Source organism: Chlamydomonas reinhardtii, chromosome 12, assembly GCF_000002595.2.
Source record: "Chlamydomonas reinhardtii strain CC-503 cw92 mt+ chromosome 12, whole genome shotgun sequence".
Classification (NCBI taxonomy): Eukaryota; Viridiplantae; Chlorophyta; class Chlorophyceae; order Chlamydomonadales; family Chlamydomonadaceae; genus Chlamydomonas; species Chlamydomonas reinhardtii.
This window is the reverse complement of record NC_057015.1, coordinates 6943968-6961866: the sequence shown is the minus strand read 5'-3', so window position 1 is coordinate 6961866 and position 17899 is coordinate 6943968. Positions and strand designations below refer to the sequence as shown.

The 17899-nt window shown below is 64.5% G+C and overlaps 4 protein-coding genes across 7 annotated transcripts in view; 2 read left to right on the top strand and 2 right to left on the bottom strand.

Annotated features, from left to right (window-relative positions):
* Positions 1 to 2097, top strand: part of CHLRE_12g560250v5 (uncharacterized protein) — a 5998-nt gene extending 3901 nt beyond the window's left edge. The window contains exons 7-8 of the mRNA XM_043069162.1: positions 572 to 635; positions 960 to 2097. Coding sequence (XP_042918842.1) covers positions 572 to 635; positions 960 to 1430 — 535 coding nt within the window. The 3' untranslated portion in view covers positions 1431 to 2097. The remainder of the gene's footprint in view (positions 1 to 571; positions 636 to 959) is intronic.
* Positions 2098 to 2235: 138 nt separating this feature from the next.
* On the bottom strand, positions 2236 to 6339 carry CHLRE_12g560300v5 (uncharacterized protein). Of its 3 annotated transcripts, none has more exons than XM_043069163.1 (10): positions 5946 to 6339; positions 5813 to 5865; positions 5682 to 5728; positions 5482 to 5598; positions 5313 to 5409; positions 5141 to 5231; positions 4565 to 4809; positions 4320 to 4382; positions 4022 to 4148; positions 2236 to 3884 (listed from the first exon to the last, which is right to left on the bottom strand). In XM_043069163.1, the coding sequence occupies exons 1-10, from the start codon at positions 5975 to 5977 to the stop codon at positions 3833 to 3835; spliced, it is 924 nt and encodes a 307-aa protein (XP_042918840.1). In that variant the 5' UTR covers positions 5978 to 6339; the 3' UTR covers positions 2236 to 3832. The 3 variants fall into 3 exon arrangements, with proteins under 3 accessions (XP_042918840.1, XP_042918841.1, XP_001703133.2); XM_043069164.1 differs by having other exon boundaries at positions 4329 to 4382; XM_001703081.2 differs by having other exon boundaries at positions 4335 to 4382.
* Positions 6340 to 6447: 108 nt separating this feature from the next.
* On the bottom strand, positions 6448 to 12648 carry CHLRE_12g560350v5 (uncharacterized protein). Of its 2 annotated transcripts, none has more exons than XM_043069165.1 (11): positions 12504 to 12648; positions 11900 to 12112; positions 11559 to 11631; positions 10974 to 11125; positions 10427 to 10487; positions 9962 to 10010; positions 9655 to 9766; positions 9259 to 9403; positions 8737 to 8949; positions 7531 to 8347; positions 6448 to 7282 (listed from the first exon to the last, which is right to left on the bottom strand). In XM_043069165.1, the coding sequence occupies exons 2-11, from the start codon at positions 11971 to 11973 to the stop codon at positions 7008 to 7010; spliced, it is 1971 nt and encodes a 656-aa protein (XP_042918839.1). In that variant the 5' UTR covers positions 11974 to 12112; positions 12504 to 12648; the 3' UTR covers positions 6448 to 7007. The 2 variants fall into 2 exon arrangements, with proteins under 2 accessions (XP_042918839.1, XP_001703131.1); XM_001703079.2 differs by having other exon boundaries at positions 6448 to 7273.
* Positions 12649 to 12789: 141 nt separating this feature from the next.
* On the top strand, positions 12790 to 17895 carry CHLRE_12g560400v5 (uncharacterized protein). The gene is made up of 11 exons (XM_043069166.1): positions 12790 to 13138; positions 13302 to 13977; positions 14343 to 14390; positions 14962 to 15109; positions 15423 to 15499; positions 15698 to 15784; positions 15974 to 16052; positions 16294 to 16343; positions 16501 to 16641; positions 16916 to 17029; positions 17382 to 17895. The coding sequence occupies exons 1-11, from the start codon at positions 13035 to 13037 to the stop codon at positions 17529 to 17531; spliced, it is 1674 nt and encodes a 557-aa protein (XP_042918838.1). The 5' UTR covers positions 12790 to 13034; the 3' UTR covers positions 17532 to 17895.
* Positions 17896 to 17899: the final 4 nt, after the last annotated feature.

Sequence of the window (17899 nt, the reverse complement as noted above, 5' to 3'; positions counted from 1 at the left end):
GCCGCGCCCGCCGACCTGCTCACGGCGGCGGCGGCGTTCCGGGAGGGGCCCTACCTGGTCACATACAGGTGGGGGGGGGCGGTGGGTGGGTTGAGAGAGGGGGCGAGCTTGGTGTGGGTGGGAGGGGCCGGGCTTGGTGTGGGAAGCTTGGGGAAGGGGAAGGGCCTGGGCGGTGGGGGCAGGGGCTGGTTTCGCCCTACCCAGTGAGACGGGGAGGGGCGAGGGTGTAGGTGGCGGGTTAGGGCGCGGGCGCGGGCGCGGGCGTTGGCGGGTTCTGGGCACGTGCAGCAAGGAGGAATGGAGCCTGGGGCAGGGGCCCGCAACAACCTTCCCCCTTCCCCCTTCATCCTTACCCCGTCACCCTCCACCCAATCCGGCAAATCCGCTCTGCTGCACACACACACACACACACACACACACACACACACACACACACACACACACACACACACACACACAAACACAAAAACACAAAAACACAAAAACACAAACACACACACAATACCGGTACTTTGTTCCGTTTCCCTTGTGTGCAACACGCACACACACACACACACACGCACACACACAGGCCTGACACCAAGAAGGCGTATGTGCTGCTGCGGGACGGCGCCACCAACCTGGACTGCCTCAAGGTGAGGCCCTGAGGGAGAGGGGGGGGGGCGGTCGTCGGGGCGGTCGTGGGGGCAGTCGTGGGGGCGGCGGTGGGACGGTGGTGGGGGCTGCGGTGCTTCTTTTGGGGGGGGGGGGCAGCCGCAATGAGAGGTGCGGGGCCTGACAGCTGGCTGGTCTTGGCGGAGCGGCTGCACGTGCACGCTTAATAGTTGATGGGGATGCGCCACGGGGACGCGTGTTCGCCCCACACTGCATGTGCCCTGCTAACCTGCTCCCCCACGACCTCCTCCCCTTCAGTCTTCAGTGCATCCTGTACCCGTCCTGCCACACCTACCCCCTTGCAGGCCTCCTTCTTCGGCCACGTGTTCCTGCACATCCTGGACGGCCACCACCTCGACGCACACGCCCTGCCGCTGCCCGCCGGCTTCAGGCAGGGCCTGGCCGACACGCCCAGCACCGCACAGCTCGCCGACTTCGCCTCGGTCACCACCGTCTGCAGCGGCAGTAGCAGCCGCAGCTGCGGCGCCAGCAGTAGCAGTAGCAGCAGCAGGCGTAACGGCGGCGCGGGCGCGGGCGGGTCAGGGCCGGCGGCGGCAGGGTGCGCGGCGGGGAGCCCTGGTGCCGCCGCCGCCGCCGGTGCGAGTGCGGATGAGCGGTGGCGGGCGGCGCTGCTGCGGACGCAGGCGGTGGTGTCGGCGTTGTACCCGGATTTCTTGGCTCAGGCGGAGCGCAATGGCTGGAAGCTGCAGCAGACGATGCTCAACCCCAAGGAGAATCGGCTGCTCAAGCTGAGCGTGCCGCTGCAGACTCTGTGATCAGGATGGGTATCTGCACGGGTTCGAGTCCATGTGGCCCACTAACTTACTCCTGGTGCCATGGACGGATGGTGGGTCTTGGATCCTTGGTGGTGCAGCAGCGGCAGGCTGCGCCGTTAGCCGTTTGGCAGCTTCTATGCGGCGCGGTGGTGTGGTACCTTGCAGGATGGCTTGGCAGACGGCAGGTGTTATGAACGCACGCAAAAGAACGCCCGTATTCGCCTCCACCGAGTGTAGAAGGCAGGGGTCGAGCTCTACTGCAGTCCCGGTGTGGTTCATCTGCTGCCGGCAGTAGGTGCAGTGGCGGCGTCTGGATAGGCCTGGCGAAGTGGTAACGAGAGCTCTAACGAGCATGATTGACGTGTGGCGAGCTTGGGCGCTAACGCGACTTTACAGGGCGCGTGGGTGGGTGCACGGCAACAGGTCGGTTTGGGGCAACCACGCGAGGCCTGATTCTGCCGTGAAGTTTGCCGTACGGCCTGGTGGGGGCCTGACTGCTTGGACTATCCCGGGGAAGCGACAGACTGCAGAAGAGCGGGCACCGGACTGTGACCGAACTAGGACCTCTGGTGGCGGGACCACGAGTAATAGTGCAAGGGGTAAGAACTGGCTGCCCGAAACCTGCAGTACGGTATGCAAGTTCTCGTGTAACCTGTAGACTGGCGTACAAACAATAGGCGGTAGGCGGGCCAGATGCCCAAAACAGCACAGCCCTGTCGGCCTATCCAGCTGTGCCCAGAGGGGCCTGCACGGACCTGCATCCTTTGCACAGTTTTGCACAGTGGCGCTCCCACACACACGACTGCGGCAGCCGCCTTTACATCTCACACACGTCCACGCCCGCCAGCCCGCAGCCGTCCGCCCGTGCCATGCAGCCACCCTTCTTACTGCAAAAGCGGGCCCGCTCCGCAGGCCCCCCGCCTCATCATGTTGTATCGACTCTTTGAACCTGTGGTGTCTGGTAGTACGCTCTCTCCCTCTCTCTCCACTGATTCTCTCTCAACCGGTGGACTCGGGGCGCTCACATCGCGCAATCCGGCACACCTGCGTGCGCCTGCGCCAGCTGCCAAGGCCCCGAAACAAGTACACATCATTCTTCTCCTGACCCAGACACACCCACGAGGTCTTGCGCCCATGGATACTTGCTGTGCATGAACCAGGCTCCTCTCGATCCAACCTGCATCCCATCGTCTTTGCTTTCGCCCTCGCTGCCTGAAGCCTCTCGTAAACGACCCCCACCCCCGCCGTCGTCTTGCACCCACAACACTCGCAGTTTGATGTACTGCACGCGCCATCGCAATGCATGTACACGATAAAGACACTTGGCACGTATTGCACACGACGAACACACGCGACACGCGGTCACAGCGGTAAAAGAACGTCACGGGTCCAGACAGAGCCACCGCTTACACGGCCCTCTCACACCACTGCACGCGATGCACCGCACCATACATGCACACAGACACACAACAGGCGCACTCAAAACTGACACACGCCATTCCCCGTGCACTCAGCAGTGCCAGCATCCCCCGCTTTGCCTGCAGCCAAACTTGGTGGTGTCTTCTCAGCAGCACACTAGCATCAGGCCCGGCAATCGGGACAGCAGTTGCGGTTGCGCGACCCGACCGGCCGGTCGGACTCGCCCGGAAGCGCCCTCGCTGGCCATGTGCCTCGGTAAAGGCACACACGCCACGCGCAAGCCGCGCCCACACACGACAACGACAGACCCGACGTGCCGGTGGGGTCACCGAGGCGCCGGGCGCGTGTCCCTCACGACACCCAGCCGCCACCGCCATCCATGGCCCCACTTCTACCAGCTACCGCTGCAGCGGCAAAACATACCGCAGCAACGGCACACGTGCTCGCGACACTCCGCAAAAGGATGACGAATCAGTAGCGCCCCCTGTCCTGTGGGCCTAGGCCAGAGCCGCGCTGCACTAGCCGAGAGGTGCCCGCGCCACGCCTCCAACACGGCGGCACCGGCGCAGAAAGACACCTCGACGCTTCGAATGGGTCACTTGAAGGACATCTGCCCGAAACGGCGAGACAAGAACAAGATAAGCTTAACAGAGCTTGCAACCCCGACAACCAACAACGCGTCGCTCCAAACGCATCCAAACGCCATGCATCCTTCCGGCCTCCGCCGCCGGCACGGTGCACCGGCGGCGTGCTGTGCGCAGCAACCCAACGCTGCGGCTGCGGGTGCGCCCGCTCCTACAAGGACGGACTCAGGCCGTTTCTGGGACGGCTAGCCCACGCTGCGACCCTGCAGCTGCATGCTCCGCTTCAATGTCGCGGCCCGCCTGCAGCGGTGCAGCCTCGGTCGGACCAGGCCGCCGCCTCATGCCTGCCCGTGTGCCGCACGAGCCCTCCTTGCCGTGGGCTGTTCCGTAAGCGGGGGCTCAGTACTGGCCCTCAGCGCTGCCGCCGGCACCGCCACGACCACCGCGCCCACTGTGAATTGCAAGGCGCAAGGACACGATATTTAGTAAGACACCGGCACTGAACACGTGCGAACCTGGCCATGCGCGGCCCCACACCCCAAACATCGCGTGGAGGCTCGCAGTCCCAGGGCAAGCGGCTGCACTCACCCCTGGGGCTGGTTGCCGTACGGCTGCTGGTTCCCGTAGCCGTAGTTGCCGTAGCCGCCATAGCCGCCGTACCCCATCATGCCGCCGTACCCGGCCCCGTAACCCATCATGCCGTAGTTGCCGTACCCTGTGTGTCCCGCGCGTCAGAGGGCAGCACACACAGCGTTACACGAGCAGACTTACATCGACAAACTGCACTGGACGCACGCGGACACAGGGTGTGTAATCCACGAACACCCAGCATTTCCCAGGCGGCGGCCCGCCGGCCCACAGTCCCGCCCAGTCCGGCCCTGCATACCCTGCATACCCGCACCGTAGCCGCCGAAGCCGCCCGCGCCGTAGCCGGGGAAGCCGCCGTAGCCTGCGGTGCAGACACGCAGGCAGCGCCTCAGTGCTTGCCATCAATCTGGACGCACGAAACCGTGCAACGCCACGGCTCGTAACCTCCACCTACGCTCGCTACCGCCAGCGCTGTGTACCAGGACAGCCAGTCAGGGCCCCCCAGCATAATCAGGGCTCTCAATCGATAAGCCGCAGACCCACCGTAGCCGCCGTAGCCCTGGCCCTGGTAGTAGCCGCCGCGGCCGCCGCCGCCGCCGCCGCCGTAGCCGCGGCCGCCGTAGGCCCCGCCGGCGGACACCGCGCCGCGGCCAGCACCGCGGCCGGCCTGTGGGCCCGACCCCTTCGGCGTGGCGCTCTTCACCTCCACCTGCTTGCCGCCCAGCTCGTGCATCTGACCCGCAGCGAACACCTTCTCCACGGAAGGCTCCTCAGCAAACGTCACGAAGCTGCGCAGGGTGGTGGGAAAGTGCAATGGAGCTGCCAGTCAAGGACGGCCAGCCCCGCAGCTCGTGGCTCGACTAGGGTTCCCTTGGCCCATGGCGCCGTAAAACAGACAGGGCGTCCCTGAGCACAAGCACACTATCCAGTTACGTGTGCAGCATACAGTCATCCTTTGGCTGAGGTGAGGCAGCTAGTTGTGATGAGGCCCTGAGTGCTCAGGGTGTTGCACACCGAGGGCTTCCCTTCCCAGCCTAGCTTCAATGGGCGAGCACGTCGTTTCTAACATCCATCTCTTTTTGCATCAACACTGCTCCTTTTCCCGCTACTGCGACGCACCCGAAGCCGCGCGAGCGCTGGCTGTTGTGGTCCACCATGACCAACGCCTCCACGACCGCGCCATACTGCTCGAAGTGCGCTTTGAGTTGCGCTGCAGACATGAGAAAATTAAATGTGATCAGTTATCCGGGCCGCCGAGTGTTTAACCAGCGACAGCCAGTCACAATCGCACCATCGTCAGTCTCGGGAGCCAGTCCACCGACGAATATCTTCTTGCTGCGCGGCTGCTGACCGCCTTCACCGTGCGGCACAGATGGCTTGGCGTCGATCTGCGTGCAAGCGTGCGTAGAGCGTTACCAGCGCGGTGCGGGGGGCCTGGCCGCACGCCCTTGAGCAATTACCTGTCTGCCGTCTATCGTGTGAGGCTCCGCGCACGCCGCTTGTGCCGCTGCGGGGTCCGCGAATGTAATGAAACCGAAGCCACGCGGCTTCCGCGTGACGCGGTCGCGCATCACCACCTGTAAGCGCAAGTTTGTCCGAACCATCAGCTTGTGCCCGGAGCTTCTTACCGTCCCAGCTGCATGCCCAAAACATTACGTACCACATCCTGAACCTCGCCATACTTGGCGAAGTACTCCTTCAGCTTCTCTGCAACACCAGCCAGGGCAGAACCGACCATCAGCGTGGGTCACCAGCGGTCCCACAGCAACGCCCCAGGCTCTTGTGACGCACCTTCTGTGGTGTCCCAAGACAGGCCCCCTAGGAAGAGCTTGCCCCCGGGCGTCCTGCGGCACAAACAGCACCAATCGTCCCTCAATCAGCTCGATTAATCTTGAGTCTCGGGCGAACGGCATTCCTCACGCACCCAGAGCTAGGCGCCTGCTCCTCAGAAGCCATTTTGCTAATGGGAGTGATACTGGTTCGCGTGCTAAGTTCCTGAACGTGCACAGCGAGCGTTATGGACCGGAGTATCGCTTAATGCTGCCCTTGCCCGATAACTACTCGGGTTTATCTACCCTAGCAACTATACAAAGCCAGTCGTCTGACGTGCGTGTTGCCAGGCTCCCGTCTTCTGCATGCTGCATCGGCACACGGGGCCCGACAGCGCAGCCTGTAATTATGTATAATGTAATCAATGCTGCATAATACACTTGCTTGAATGCAGCTTTGTCCTGGTAACGCGCGCTAGTTGCTAGCTGCGACAGTACCGCGACGAGGGCTGCCCTTTTCTTCGTGCCTTTTCCAAGGCGCATATAGACCACCGATTTGTGCACGTTTGCAAGAAATGATCTACGAGGCGGTGTGCCCACGAAAAGTTGTGCGGGCAGGGGGCAGGGCGGGCGGTTGTGTATGCGTGGCGCAGTGCCAAGGCCAGTTGGTGTCAAACAACTGCATGCGTGTGCGCATGTTTGTTGGAGTAGTCGAGAGCATTATCATTTACTTCATGGCATAAAACTCGCTGGGTTTGCTGCTGGACGAACCACACGACGTCTTGCCCCGCACGAAAGCTCTTCAGGTTCCGATCAGACGTGCTCATAAACACGCATACCGTAAAACCCGCACCAAACCTATCTTGAAACTTCATTGCAGAACACCTAGTTCATGGTCTCGCACCCAAGCAACTTGACCATACACATCGTATGTCAGGTCAACACGGTTACGTAGGCTGCACACGTACTAAGCAAACCTGCTTCTTCCCTACCGCACTGACACACAGACTGTTCCCAACGTCCAACCTCAGGTGCAGTTTTAGCCAAGTCGCCGCTCACATGTCACCAACAGTCAGCCCTGCAGCGTAACGCTTCTACGTCCTCAATTAATCCCTGTTGCTTCCCACACCAAAACCTGCCTTGTGGAAGCACTCGCCCTTGCGAGCCCTTACACATCTACTGCCACCACCGCCACAACACCACGCCTTACCCGTGTCCTACCACCCGCGCGCTGGCCGCGGCGCCCACTGCGGCGGCGGGTACGCCGGCACACGCGCGTCGCCGCCGCCACCCAGGTCCCCGGCGTAGTGCCCGCCAGGCCGCGCGCCGGCGCCCGCAATGCCCGCCGCGGCCCGCGCGTTGCTCTGTTGCCGCCGCGCCTGGCCGCCGTAGTTCCACGGCGGTGGTCTGGAGTTGGCCGCCACCTGCGGCCGCTGCTGCGCCAGCTGGGGTAGGTGCAGCCCACCGCCGCCGCCGCCCCCGCCTGGACCGCCTTTAGGCACGCGTGCAGCAGAGGCGGCACATACCGAGGCAAATGAGAGGACCCCGACAGAGAGCACGCACGGGAGCGGGGTATTGCAGACTTGCAGAGCACGGGTGTGTATGCAGGGCGTCGCAGGTGCGGTGTGCGGCACAGACCGTCAGGGCGTGTTAAAAGCGGCGGCACAAGGCGGAAGGCGGACAGGTGGGCAGGCAGGCGGACAGGCGGCGCGCAGTGGCCCCCGGGGCGGCGGCACCTACCGTATTGCCGCTGCTGCTGCTGCTGTTGTTGCTGTTGTTGCCCGCCATAGGGCGAGATGTAGGGCGACTGGTACTGCGATTGCGGCCCTTGCTGTTGTTGTTGTTGCTGCTGCTGCTGCTGCTGCTGCTGCCCCTGCCCCTGCCCCTGCTGCGGCGGCCACTTGTTGCCCGCCTGCCACGGCGAGGGCTGTTGCTGCTGCGCCCGCGCCGCCGCCGCACTGCTTGGAGTGTAGCCGCCGTTCTGGTTGTTGTGGTAGAACGCACCGTAGTTGGCATGCGACTCGGAGACGCCGCGCCCGGCGCCCGGCGCCTGCGCGTACGACCAGGCGCTCGCGCCGCCGTGGCTGGGCGGCGCCGGCGGCGGCACCGCGTTCAGCGCAGGCGGGCGCAGCCCTGCCGCAGCCAGGCGCGCATTGTACGCCGCCGCCGCCGCATTTACGTCCTGCATGCCGCCGCCGTTGATGCCCGGCAGCTGCGGCAGCTTGCCGCCCGCCGCGGCGGACGGCGCCGGCGGCGGGTACGCCGCCGCCGCCTTCATGGGCGGCGGGTAGTTGGGCTTGGGCATGGGCGGCATGGGCGGCATGCCGCCGGGCACGCGGTTGACGGCGGCGGCGGGCGGCGCGCGGACCGGCAATTGCTGCTGGTACTGCGGCTGGTGCGGCGGCGGCAGGCGGCCGGTGGTGCCGTCCTCGCTGCCCTCCTCGATGGTGGCCATCTGGGCGTGCCCGCCGGGGCCGTTGCCGATGTTAAGCATGTCGGTGGCATACTGCGCGGGCGGCAGCTTGTTCCGGATGGCGGCGATGTTGCCGCGAGGCACCTGCGGGTGTGTGAGAGAGAAAGGGTATGGTTAAGGCGCGCGGATGCAGGAGATGCACTAGCAAAGAGCGGGGAGGACCCGAGCGGGCGTAGCATGCCATGAGAAGTAGGGAAAGGTGCATGCATTCGCAATCCGTATAGAATTAGGTTGCACGCCGCAGGTCTTGCACTGTTTGAAATCTGTCCCCCCCCCCCGTTGGCACTTCCATGTTTTCTGCAAACCGTTTCGCATGAGTGGCTACCCACCAAAATGCGCTGACCAGCGCCGACACGCTCTGACACACATGCACACCTGGTTTTGGTGCACCGCACATTCCCCCACGGCCCTCGCCCCAATTCTCGCAAAGTGCCCACGACCCCCGCTCCCGCCCGCGCCTCTCTTCAGCTTGCCTTGATGGTCTCCACCAGGTTGCTGCCGGCTGTGGCGGGCGGGTGGCGGCTCTCGTGCGGCACCAGCTTGGCGCGGCTGGCCACGGCGGCGGAGGCCAGGATCTGGTCCATGGTGGGGCGCTTGTCGGGGTTGGGGTCCAGGCACTCGCGCACCATCTGCTGCAGGTCGCGGGAGAAGGTGTTGGGGATGGGCGGGTACGTGCCGCGCAGCACCTGTGCAGGGGCGGAGGAGGGGTGGGAACAGGTTGGAAGGGTGGAGGGAGGGAGGGAAGGGTTGGGTAGGAGGTGTTTCAACCAGATTGGTGGGTGGCGTTGGCGGCAAGCGCCTGCACCGTGTTGGCGTCTCTATCCTCCTTGTGCTGTTGGTGCCCGTTACAGAACGCACATGCCCGCTCGCGCACATGACGCACGTATCCGCTACCGCCCACTCCTTCGCTCCCCCCTTCCCCCTTCCCTCTCAGCCTCACCCTCCCGCCTGCACCCTCCCCCCTCCCCCCTCCCCCCTGCCCCCCTCGCCTCCACCTTGTAGCGCAGCTCGCTCATGGACCGCGCCTCGAAGGGCACCGCCAGCGCCGCCAGCTCGTACAGCAGGCAGCCAATGGCCCAGGTGTCCGAGGTGTACGAGTAGGGCCGGTTCTTCCAGATCTCAGGCCCCATGTAGTGAGGCCTGTGGCGGGGCGGTGGCGGTGGCGGTGGCGGTGGCGGTCGCGGTGGTGTGGTGGTGTGGTGTTAGTGGTGTGGCGTTGGCGGGGTCAACATGGGTGGTGCAGCGGCAGAGTGGGAGCGGTCGTGTGGCGGAGGGGGCACTTTGGTGAGGACGCTGGGCCGCTCAGGCGCTGCTCCTGCGATCAGCCGCCAGACCCTCCCCTCCCTGGCTGCACCCTACTGCGCTACCGCACCTCCCCGCTGCACACTCACGTGCCGATCTGCGTCTTGGCTGCCGCGGTCTTGGTGAGCAGCTTGGCAATACCCAGGTCGCCGATCTTGGCCACACCGTTGTCGAACACCATAATGTTGCCGGGCTTGATGTCTGGCAGGGCGGCAGGCGGTGATAAAAGAGCGAGAGAGGGTATGTGGTGTATTGAAAAGCATATGCGGGGGATCATGTGTGGTGCATCAGCAACCCATCAGGGTAGCTCATTTTGGCATTCGTGCTGAAAATGTGCGGCAAGCCAGCGGTGTGTGTTTGCCGGTACAGTGCCGGGCCGCCGCTGTGGGAGCTCACCTCTGTGCAGGATCTTCATGCTGTGCAGCGCTTGAAGGCCCATTACCACCTGCAGTAGCAGTAAGCAGCAGGGAGTAGATATGCCAGCTGTCAGGACCACTAATCTGCCTCTGTCAGGGCCTTTCCATCTGCCCGCTTTTACCCCCCCCCCAAATGATGAAGATGGGAAATCTGTCAGGCCGTTCGCATCTGCCTCTACCTTTCCACCCTAATGGTGATGGGACTTTTTCGTCAGGCTCGGCACATGACCCAACCTCTCCCCGCCCCGCTCTCCTTCGCTCTATCACATGCCCGCCAGGCCGCCAACCCATTGCCCTGGCCCACGCGACCCCGACCCCCGCCCCCCGCCCCCCACGTGCTCGACCTCGCCCTGCCGTGCTCCCGGCCGCTCCTTGCCCCCAGCCCGAGCTGCTGCTGCTGCTGCTGCTGCTGCTGCTGCTGCTTCAGTGGTGCTCTTGTGCTCACCTGGATGAAATACTTCCATATCATGTCCTCGGGCAGCGGCCGTTTCATCATCTGCTGCTTCCTGTGGGCGAAGACCGCGCAGCCGGGGCGGCATGGTGTGTCAGCCGCCAAACAGCGCACGTATGGTTTATGAACCGCCTCCAAGAGGCTCCGTTACGCAGCCGGCCAATGTATGACTGGCCCACACCAGAACCTGGCAGCTCCCCACACCAACTTCCTGCTTCCTTCCCCTTGCCGTTACCCGCCTTTCCTCCGTCCCCCGCTCCTCCGCACCGCCGCTTCAGGCCGCGCCCCTTCCAGAACCCCTTGCAGCGCCCCGCCCCCCACCACCCCGCCTCAACGCCCACCCACCCCCATCCCTCCTCCCAAGCAACGCTGCCCGCTGGACCTTGTTCCCACTAACTACACCCTCCTCCCCCTCCTCCCCCTCCTCCCCCTCCTCCCCCTCCTCCTCGTCCTCCTGCTCCCTCCCCTCTTACTTCCCCTCCTCCCCCCCCTCTCCCCACCACCACCACTACCACCACTCCTTCCCCACCACCCAACCCACTTGATGACTTTGGCCAGGTCGCCGTCTGCCGCGTACTCCATGATGATGCACAGGCGGTTGCCGTCCAGGAAGGCCTCGTTGTAGCACACCACGTTTGGGTGGTTCACGGAGGCCAGCAGCCGGATCTCGTTGATGCTGTCCTCGCGCTCCGCCTGTGTGGTGAAGGAAAGGGGAGGGAAGGGCAGGGAAGGGCAGGGCGCGGGGGGCGCATAAGCCAACGTTGGTTTGCGGGTTTTGGGTATGGGTGCGGGTGATGTGGAGGAGTGAGGGAAGCGTGGGCATGGAGGTTGGACTGCGGCAGGGCAAGGGACAGGCGGTCCTCAGGAACCGCCTGCCCTAGCCGCGGCGCCGGGGTCATGCGGGTCCATGCCATGACCCCATGACCCTATGGCACAATGAGCGTGCGTCGCCGCGGAGCAGCCCAGCCGCACACGGTCCATGCCCTCAATCACACACCCACGCCCACCCACTGACTGCGCATTCCCCCTTCGCTCCCCACCTCCTTCCCTTTCCCACCCTGCCCCCCCCCCCTCCCCCACGGCCCGCCCCCCCTCCCACGCACACACCCCCGGCCCCCACGCGCACCTGGCTCATGCTGCGCACGTCCATCTCCTTGAGCGCGTACGTCTGGCTGTCCGCCAGGCGCTGGACCAGGAAGCTGCAGGAAGACGCAGGAAGACGCAGGGAAGGGCGGGGGGGGGCAGGAGCGGCGCCGAGGCGGCAGGAACAGCAGTTCAGAGGGTGCTTGGGTGTGTGAAGAGTAGGAATACGGCATGCGGTGTATAGTGCCCAGGGCACAGATGTTTGGATGCGTGAAGCCGAGGGCCCGGTTCGGGTGGCTGGCTGGTTGCCTGGGCGCGGGCCAGCATGGCAGCATCCACAGCGAATGCGATATGGAAACCCTTGCCTGGGTAACCCCCACTTACACAGAGCCATAGCTGCCTTTCCCCAAGAACTTCAGGACCTTGAACTGCCGGTCCTTAGACCCGTCCTTCGCCATCTCCTGGCGAGCCGCCTGGTCCGCCGCTCAACGGCGTGCCGCGCTTGGGCGGCTAGCGCGCTGCGCCGCTGCGCTCGTGCGCTCCGGCGCCCCGGCTGCTGTGGTCCTGCTCCTGTAGCGCTATGGTCCGTCTGCTGCCCTGTGACGAGATGGTGGTGGGCATGCCAGGTGCGCAGCAGGTGGTGGGTAGCAGGCGTTGATGAAAATTGTATCCCCCGGCTCCCGCCCGCCGCAGTGGGCGCCGCTCGACCGCAGCGACGTCAGCCTGCGACCCGCGTGCGTCGAAGCACCCCGCGCGCCCCCTTCGCCGTCGACCATCTTCTAGTCTGAGGTCGAGCATCCTTCAAGACAAGTCGACTTCAGCGGCGAAGCCCCTTCGCGGATACGCGCGGCTTCCCAGCTGAGCCCCACCCGAGCTGCCGATGGCCATTGCAAGTGACCATTCATGCATGTATATATAATGTTGGCGTCGTGCGCAGCTAGTATATGAGCCCTCGCCCGACCACCACGATGGTGCGACGCTTACTCGCCTGAGGACACAGCCACACCAATTAGACCTTTAGATGTCGGCTGCTTATCTAGCTATTGAAATAGCAGTGCCTGTCTTCTCGAACACGGACACGCGAGGTCTTAGACGTTGGACCTGGCCGCTGTGAATAACTCGCGATATTTTAGTTGTTATCTGGGCATGTAACTCAGAGCTCAATTATCATACATTGGCCTGGGTGCTTTGCCAGGCGAGAACCGGAGAGCGGTCTGGAGATTGGGGGCGGTTTCCTTGATGAAGGCCGGAACGTTCGCAACTCGCTTATCATAATCCCTTTTGGTGTGTCTGCAAAGCTCAACGCACATGCAATTGTGCCTTTATTCATTTATAGGACTGTGTACGCGACGGCAACGCAGCTGGAACGTTTTTGGCGAGTCGTTCACGCACCTGGATAAAGTACCGACACAAGCTTCGTTCGTGTATTGAACTCAATGACCGTATTATAACTGGTGTAGCAAGGTTAGGCAGAGCGGGAAAAAGAGGAGCCTCGCGCCCGCCGGCTTGCTGCGGGAAAATGGGCCGGAGCAGGAGCAGGAGCCGTGAACGCTCAAAGCGGTCACATCACAGCAGAAGCAGGAGCCGGGACCGAGACCGGTCTGAGCGGGATCGCAGGGACCGGTACGTTCTGAGCAGGCTTCTTTAAATGCTGGTTGCATTTGTAAAAGCCTTTATGTGACTGCTTTGGGGTCCGTCGCCTGGGGCCCATGAGTTCGACGCAGTCTGGCTCGTTGGGGCCAGGGGCAGGGCCTAACACGCTGCACGTCTGCCCTTTACCCTGCAGTCGCCGCAGCCGCTCGCGGGATAGGTCTGAACGCGACCGCCGCCGCTCCCGCTCTCGCTCACGAGACCGCGACAGGAGCCGCCGCAGTCGCTCTCGGTCCAGAGACCGGCGAGACCGTGACAGGGACAGGGACAGGGACAGGGACAGGGCGCCCCGCGAGGGCCGGGAGCGCAGCGCGGGGGGCAGCCAACCGCCGGCCGCGGCGGAGGCCAATGCGTCAGCAGGCACGGGCGCCAGCGCGGGTGCCAGCGGCGGCGCCGAAGCGGACCGCCTTGCTCGCCTAGCCGCTTGGAAGGCCAAGATGGGCGGCGGTGGCGCTATTGGTGCTGGGGGTGCTGGTGGCGCAGCTGCAGCCGCTTCACCAGCGCCGGCTGCAGCGGGACCGGGGGGCAGTAGCAAGGTGTGGATGCCCTGGGAAGACCCGGAGCTGGTCGGCAAGGGCGCAGCGGCTGTAGCAGCGGCGCCAGCGGCTGTAGCCGCTGCACCGGCGCCGCAGGCGGCGGCGCCGGCGGCAGCAGCGGCGGCGGCCGGGCGGCGGCCGGGCGGCGGCGGCGGCGGGTTTGGTCTGGATGACGAGGAGGAGGAGGAGGCGGACCGGGCGGCTAAGGAGGCGGAGATGCGGGCGGCGGCCATTCGGGAGATGATGATGAAGGACCGGAACTACGTGCCGCCCACGGTGCGCGGGGGTGGGCGGGGCGGCGGGGGGGGGGGGGGCGGCGTGTGCGTGTGCATGTCTGTTTGCGTGTCCGTGTGCGTGTACCTGGCGGACGGTGTGGAATGGGTTGAGCGGAATTGAGTCCAAAGCACACGGCAACGAACTCGTGGGGGTGGGGGTGGACGGGGCACGGTATGGCCGTATGGGTCAGGTAATGCTGCCGCTGGGTCCAGTGCGGAAGCGCTACATGCGCACGTCCATCGCCATATGCTTGGCGCCTTGGCGCCTCCCCAGAACGGGACTTTTTCGTTGGGGCCAGGCACCTCACCCCCAAAACTGCCGCGTGTTTGACGCCTTGGCCCGTCCTGGCACCTACCCCCACACAGATCAAGGCCAAGAAGCTGAAGGACGCGGAGCATGATGCCGAGCTGGCGGTGAGGGGTGGTGGAGGGGTGGTGGAGGGGCGGTGGAGGGGTGGTGGAGGGGTGGTGGAGGGGTGGTGGAGGGGCGGTGGAGGGGTGGTGGAGGGGTGGTGGAGGGGTGGTGGAGGGATGGTGGAGGGGTGGTGGAGGGGTGGTGGAGGGGCGGTGGAGGGGTGGTGGAGGAGATGCACATGAGGCTCCGGAGGCGGGCGAAGGACGGGGAGCGAAGGCGGTGGACGGAGGGGATGGTCAAATGGGGCCTGCATTTGTGGTTGCCTGCGTGGGCTGCGCATCGCACAAGCCGGCTGGCGGGGCTGGGTGCTGGGTGCCAGCCGGGTGGAATTGGGCTGGTGGGCACAGCCAGCGCCACCGGCAGCAGCCAGTGCCCACACGGCCTTGCCCCACTGGTCGGGGCGGCCTGCACGCTGCCGGCCTGCCGGCCTCGCCGCTTTCGCCTTTCAAATATCCACACCGCTCCCATCCATCCCGGTTTCCCGCGTGTTCTTAGCTCTCTTGTTAACTGTTCTCATGGAAATATGGGATGGACGTGCCAACACTTCCCCACGCCCATGATAACCTGCAGGCGCGCGCCGCCGCTGACGACGAGGACCCGCTGGACGCCTTCATGGCGGCGGAGGTGCTGCCGGAGGTGAAGCAGCGGCAGGCGCAGGAGGAGGCGCGGCGGCAGGAGGAACGGCGCAAGATGGCGGAGCAGCTGGCGTCGGGCAAGGGTGAGAAGGGTCGCGGTGGCGGTGAGGGTGGGGTTGCGAAGTCACGGGAGGTAAGTGGGATCGGGTGGGGTAGGGCGGGGTGGGGGTTGTTTTCTACGCTCGCTTGAGGAGGGAGGATGAGAAGGGGTGGGGCAGGAAGGCGGGCGGGCGGCAGTGAGGAGGTGGGAGGGCTGAAGAAGCCTGCTGGCCTCCTTATCCGCCCACTTCCGACTCCCACTCCGCTTTCCTCCGCGGATCCTTTTCTCGCTGCTCTTACCTTGTTCCCCGCTGCCCTCACCTCGCAATGCCCTCCCCTCCGCAATGCCTTCCACAGCGCTGCCCTCGCTCAAGCTGCTGGAGGAGCTGTCCGACGATGACGACCCAGACGCCAACCCGGACCTGGAGATACAGGTGTGTATGTAAGAGGATTGTATATGTACGGGAAGCACAAGGGGAAAGTGCCAGTATATGTGTGCGTGTGGTGTGCGATGCGACACGCACATAGTATTGCACCTGTAAACCTGCCTGCAACGGCCCACTTTCTTCCGACTTTCCTTCTGCACACGGCTGCCCCTTCCATGACGCCCACCCCCGTGTGACCACCTGCAGATCCCCGCCAACAAGGTCAAGCTGGTGATCGGACCTGGCGGCGAGAAGATCAAGGAGATCCAAAAGAAGTCCAAGGCGCGAGTGCAGGTGCGCATGTGTATGTGCTGCTCTCAAACCACAACCACTCCTCGCACCCTCTTCATCTCTCGCACCTACCATCACTGCCTGCCTTTGCGCCACGCTTACAATGCAGTACACACACATTTGCTTTGAGCTTTGTCCGACTAAACTCCAACATGCTTATTCCTATTCCTGTTTCCTCGATGTGTCGCTCAGGTGAAGAAGGACGACAAGGAGCTTAACAAGGGCTTTGGCGAGGGCCTCAAGGCCGACATGGAGGCGGCCATGGCCAATGGTGAGCGAGAGAGCTGCGGGCGCTGCCTCTGTCGTTGCCTGGGGCGCTGCCTCTGGCGCTGGCTCTGTCGCTGGCTCTGGCGCTGCCTGGGGCACACGCAAGCGGTTGTTGGCATCCTAGGTCCCACGACGTTCGAATGTGTACATGTGGAGGGTGGTGACACGGCCTGGCGTAAACAGGGCATGGGGCCGTGGCGAGACGCTGTATCTGCATGTGAACCTGTCTTTGCCGACCCCCACAGCCTCGGGTGAGAAGAAGCTCAAGACAATCCTGCTGTTCGGTGACGAGAAGGTGGGTGTGGTGGTGTCGAGCCAGGGTTTTTTCCTCGGGTTTGGACTTGCATACAGCACCTACCTACTCAGGCAAACTTGCACAGGATGTCTTGACAGTGCGGGCCCATGGTACGTTGCGACACAAGCTCCTTTCTCCGCCTGTCCCAAACCCGCAGTCTGTGGAGATGGCTGAACGCATGATCATGGAGGCCATCGAGAACAAGGAGCAGAAGCAGCGCAACCGCGAGAAGGAGTACGAGCGCAAGCGCGAGGCCAAGCGCCGCGAGCGCATGCTCTACCACCTGCGCCACGCCAAGGTGCGGACGGGGGTTGGCGAGGCACCGGGGGCCTGGGGCGGCTTGCTGCGGGGTGGCAGCCGCGCCGCCGCTGACTACCGGGCGCGGTTCGAGCCTGTGATTGACCTGCGCCTGCTCCCGTACCGCCCTTAAACCCGTCAACACACACACACACACCTCCTGTGCCCAGCCGCACTCTCTCTTGCACTCCCTACTCTTCTCCACCGGTCCTCCTTCCCACCTCGCCACACCGCCGCCCCTCTCCCCCCTCCCGCCGCCGCCCCCCCCCCCTCAGCACTACGAGCTGCTGGAGGTTGCGCTGGGCGCCTCCAAGCTGGACGTGAAGAAGGCCTACCGGCGCCTGGCCATGCAGTGGCACCCCGACAAGCACCCCGACAACCAGGAGGAGGTGAGGGCGCCGGAGGGGGGTGAGGCAGCCGAGGGGCGGGTGCATAGTGGAGTGGAGTGGAGGGGGGCCAGCGGGAGGTGTGGCCGGGTAGCCAGCGGGCTGGCGGGCTGGGGGCTGCAGGGCTTTGGGCAATGGGGGCGGTGGGCGGGAGGCGGGCGCCCTGGTCAGAAGCCTGCACAGTCAAGACCGCTGCTCCCGGGGCCCCAACCATGCACTCACAGCCAGCGGCCTGTCGCCAGTCCCCTCTGTTACTTTACTCCTCTGTCGTCCCACTTCCTTCCTGCCCCCCTCCTCCTCCTCGTGCTCCTGCTCCTCCTCCTGCGCCTCCTGCTGCTGCTCCTCCTCCCCCCAGGCCAAGGCCAAGTTCCAGGAGATCCAAAAGGCCTACGAGGCGCTCATGTCCACCAGCGAGGACGACATCATCGAGCAGCTGCCGGACAGGGCGGGCGCGGGCGCGGTGCCGGAGGGCGGCGTGGTGGTGCCGCCACCCGCACCCGCGTGAGCAGCTGCGGGCTGCAAGGGCGCGCGCAGGAGCTCCTGCGAGATCGGTGGTTCGCGTGTATGCTGCGCGCTTGCGAAGAGGGCGTGGTTGTGGGGGTTAACGTTGAACGTGGTTGTGGGGGCTGTATGGCCGTGGAGCATGGGCCGGTATGAGGGCGAGAAGGCGATGTGCAGATGTAGGAGTGATGCGATGTGGACTTTATGGCAAGGTGATACGGTATGTGTGCTCGTGAGGGGGTGGGTCAACGGGGCCCGAGCTTGTACAGCCCACGGCTAACGGCTGTCGTCCTGCCTGACAACATGTTGCTTTCCTCAGCGGAACACGTCACAAGCGCATCGCTAGATGTGCCCAGATTCGGGACTGGGTTC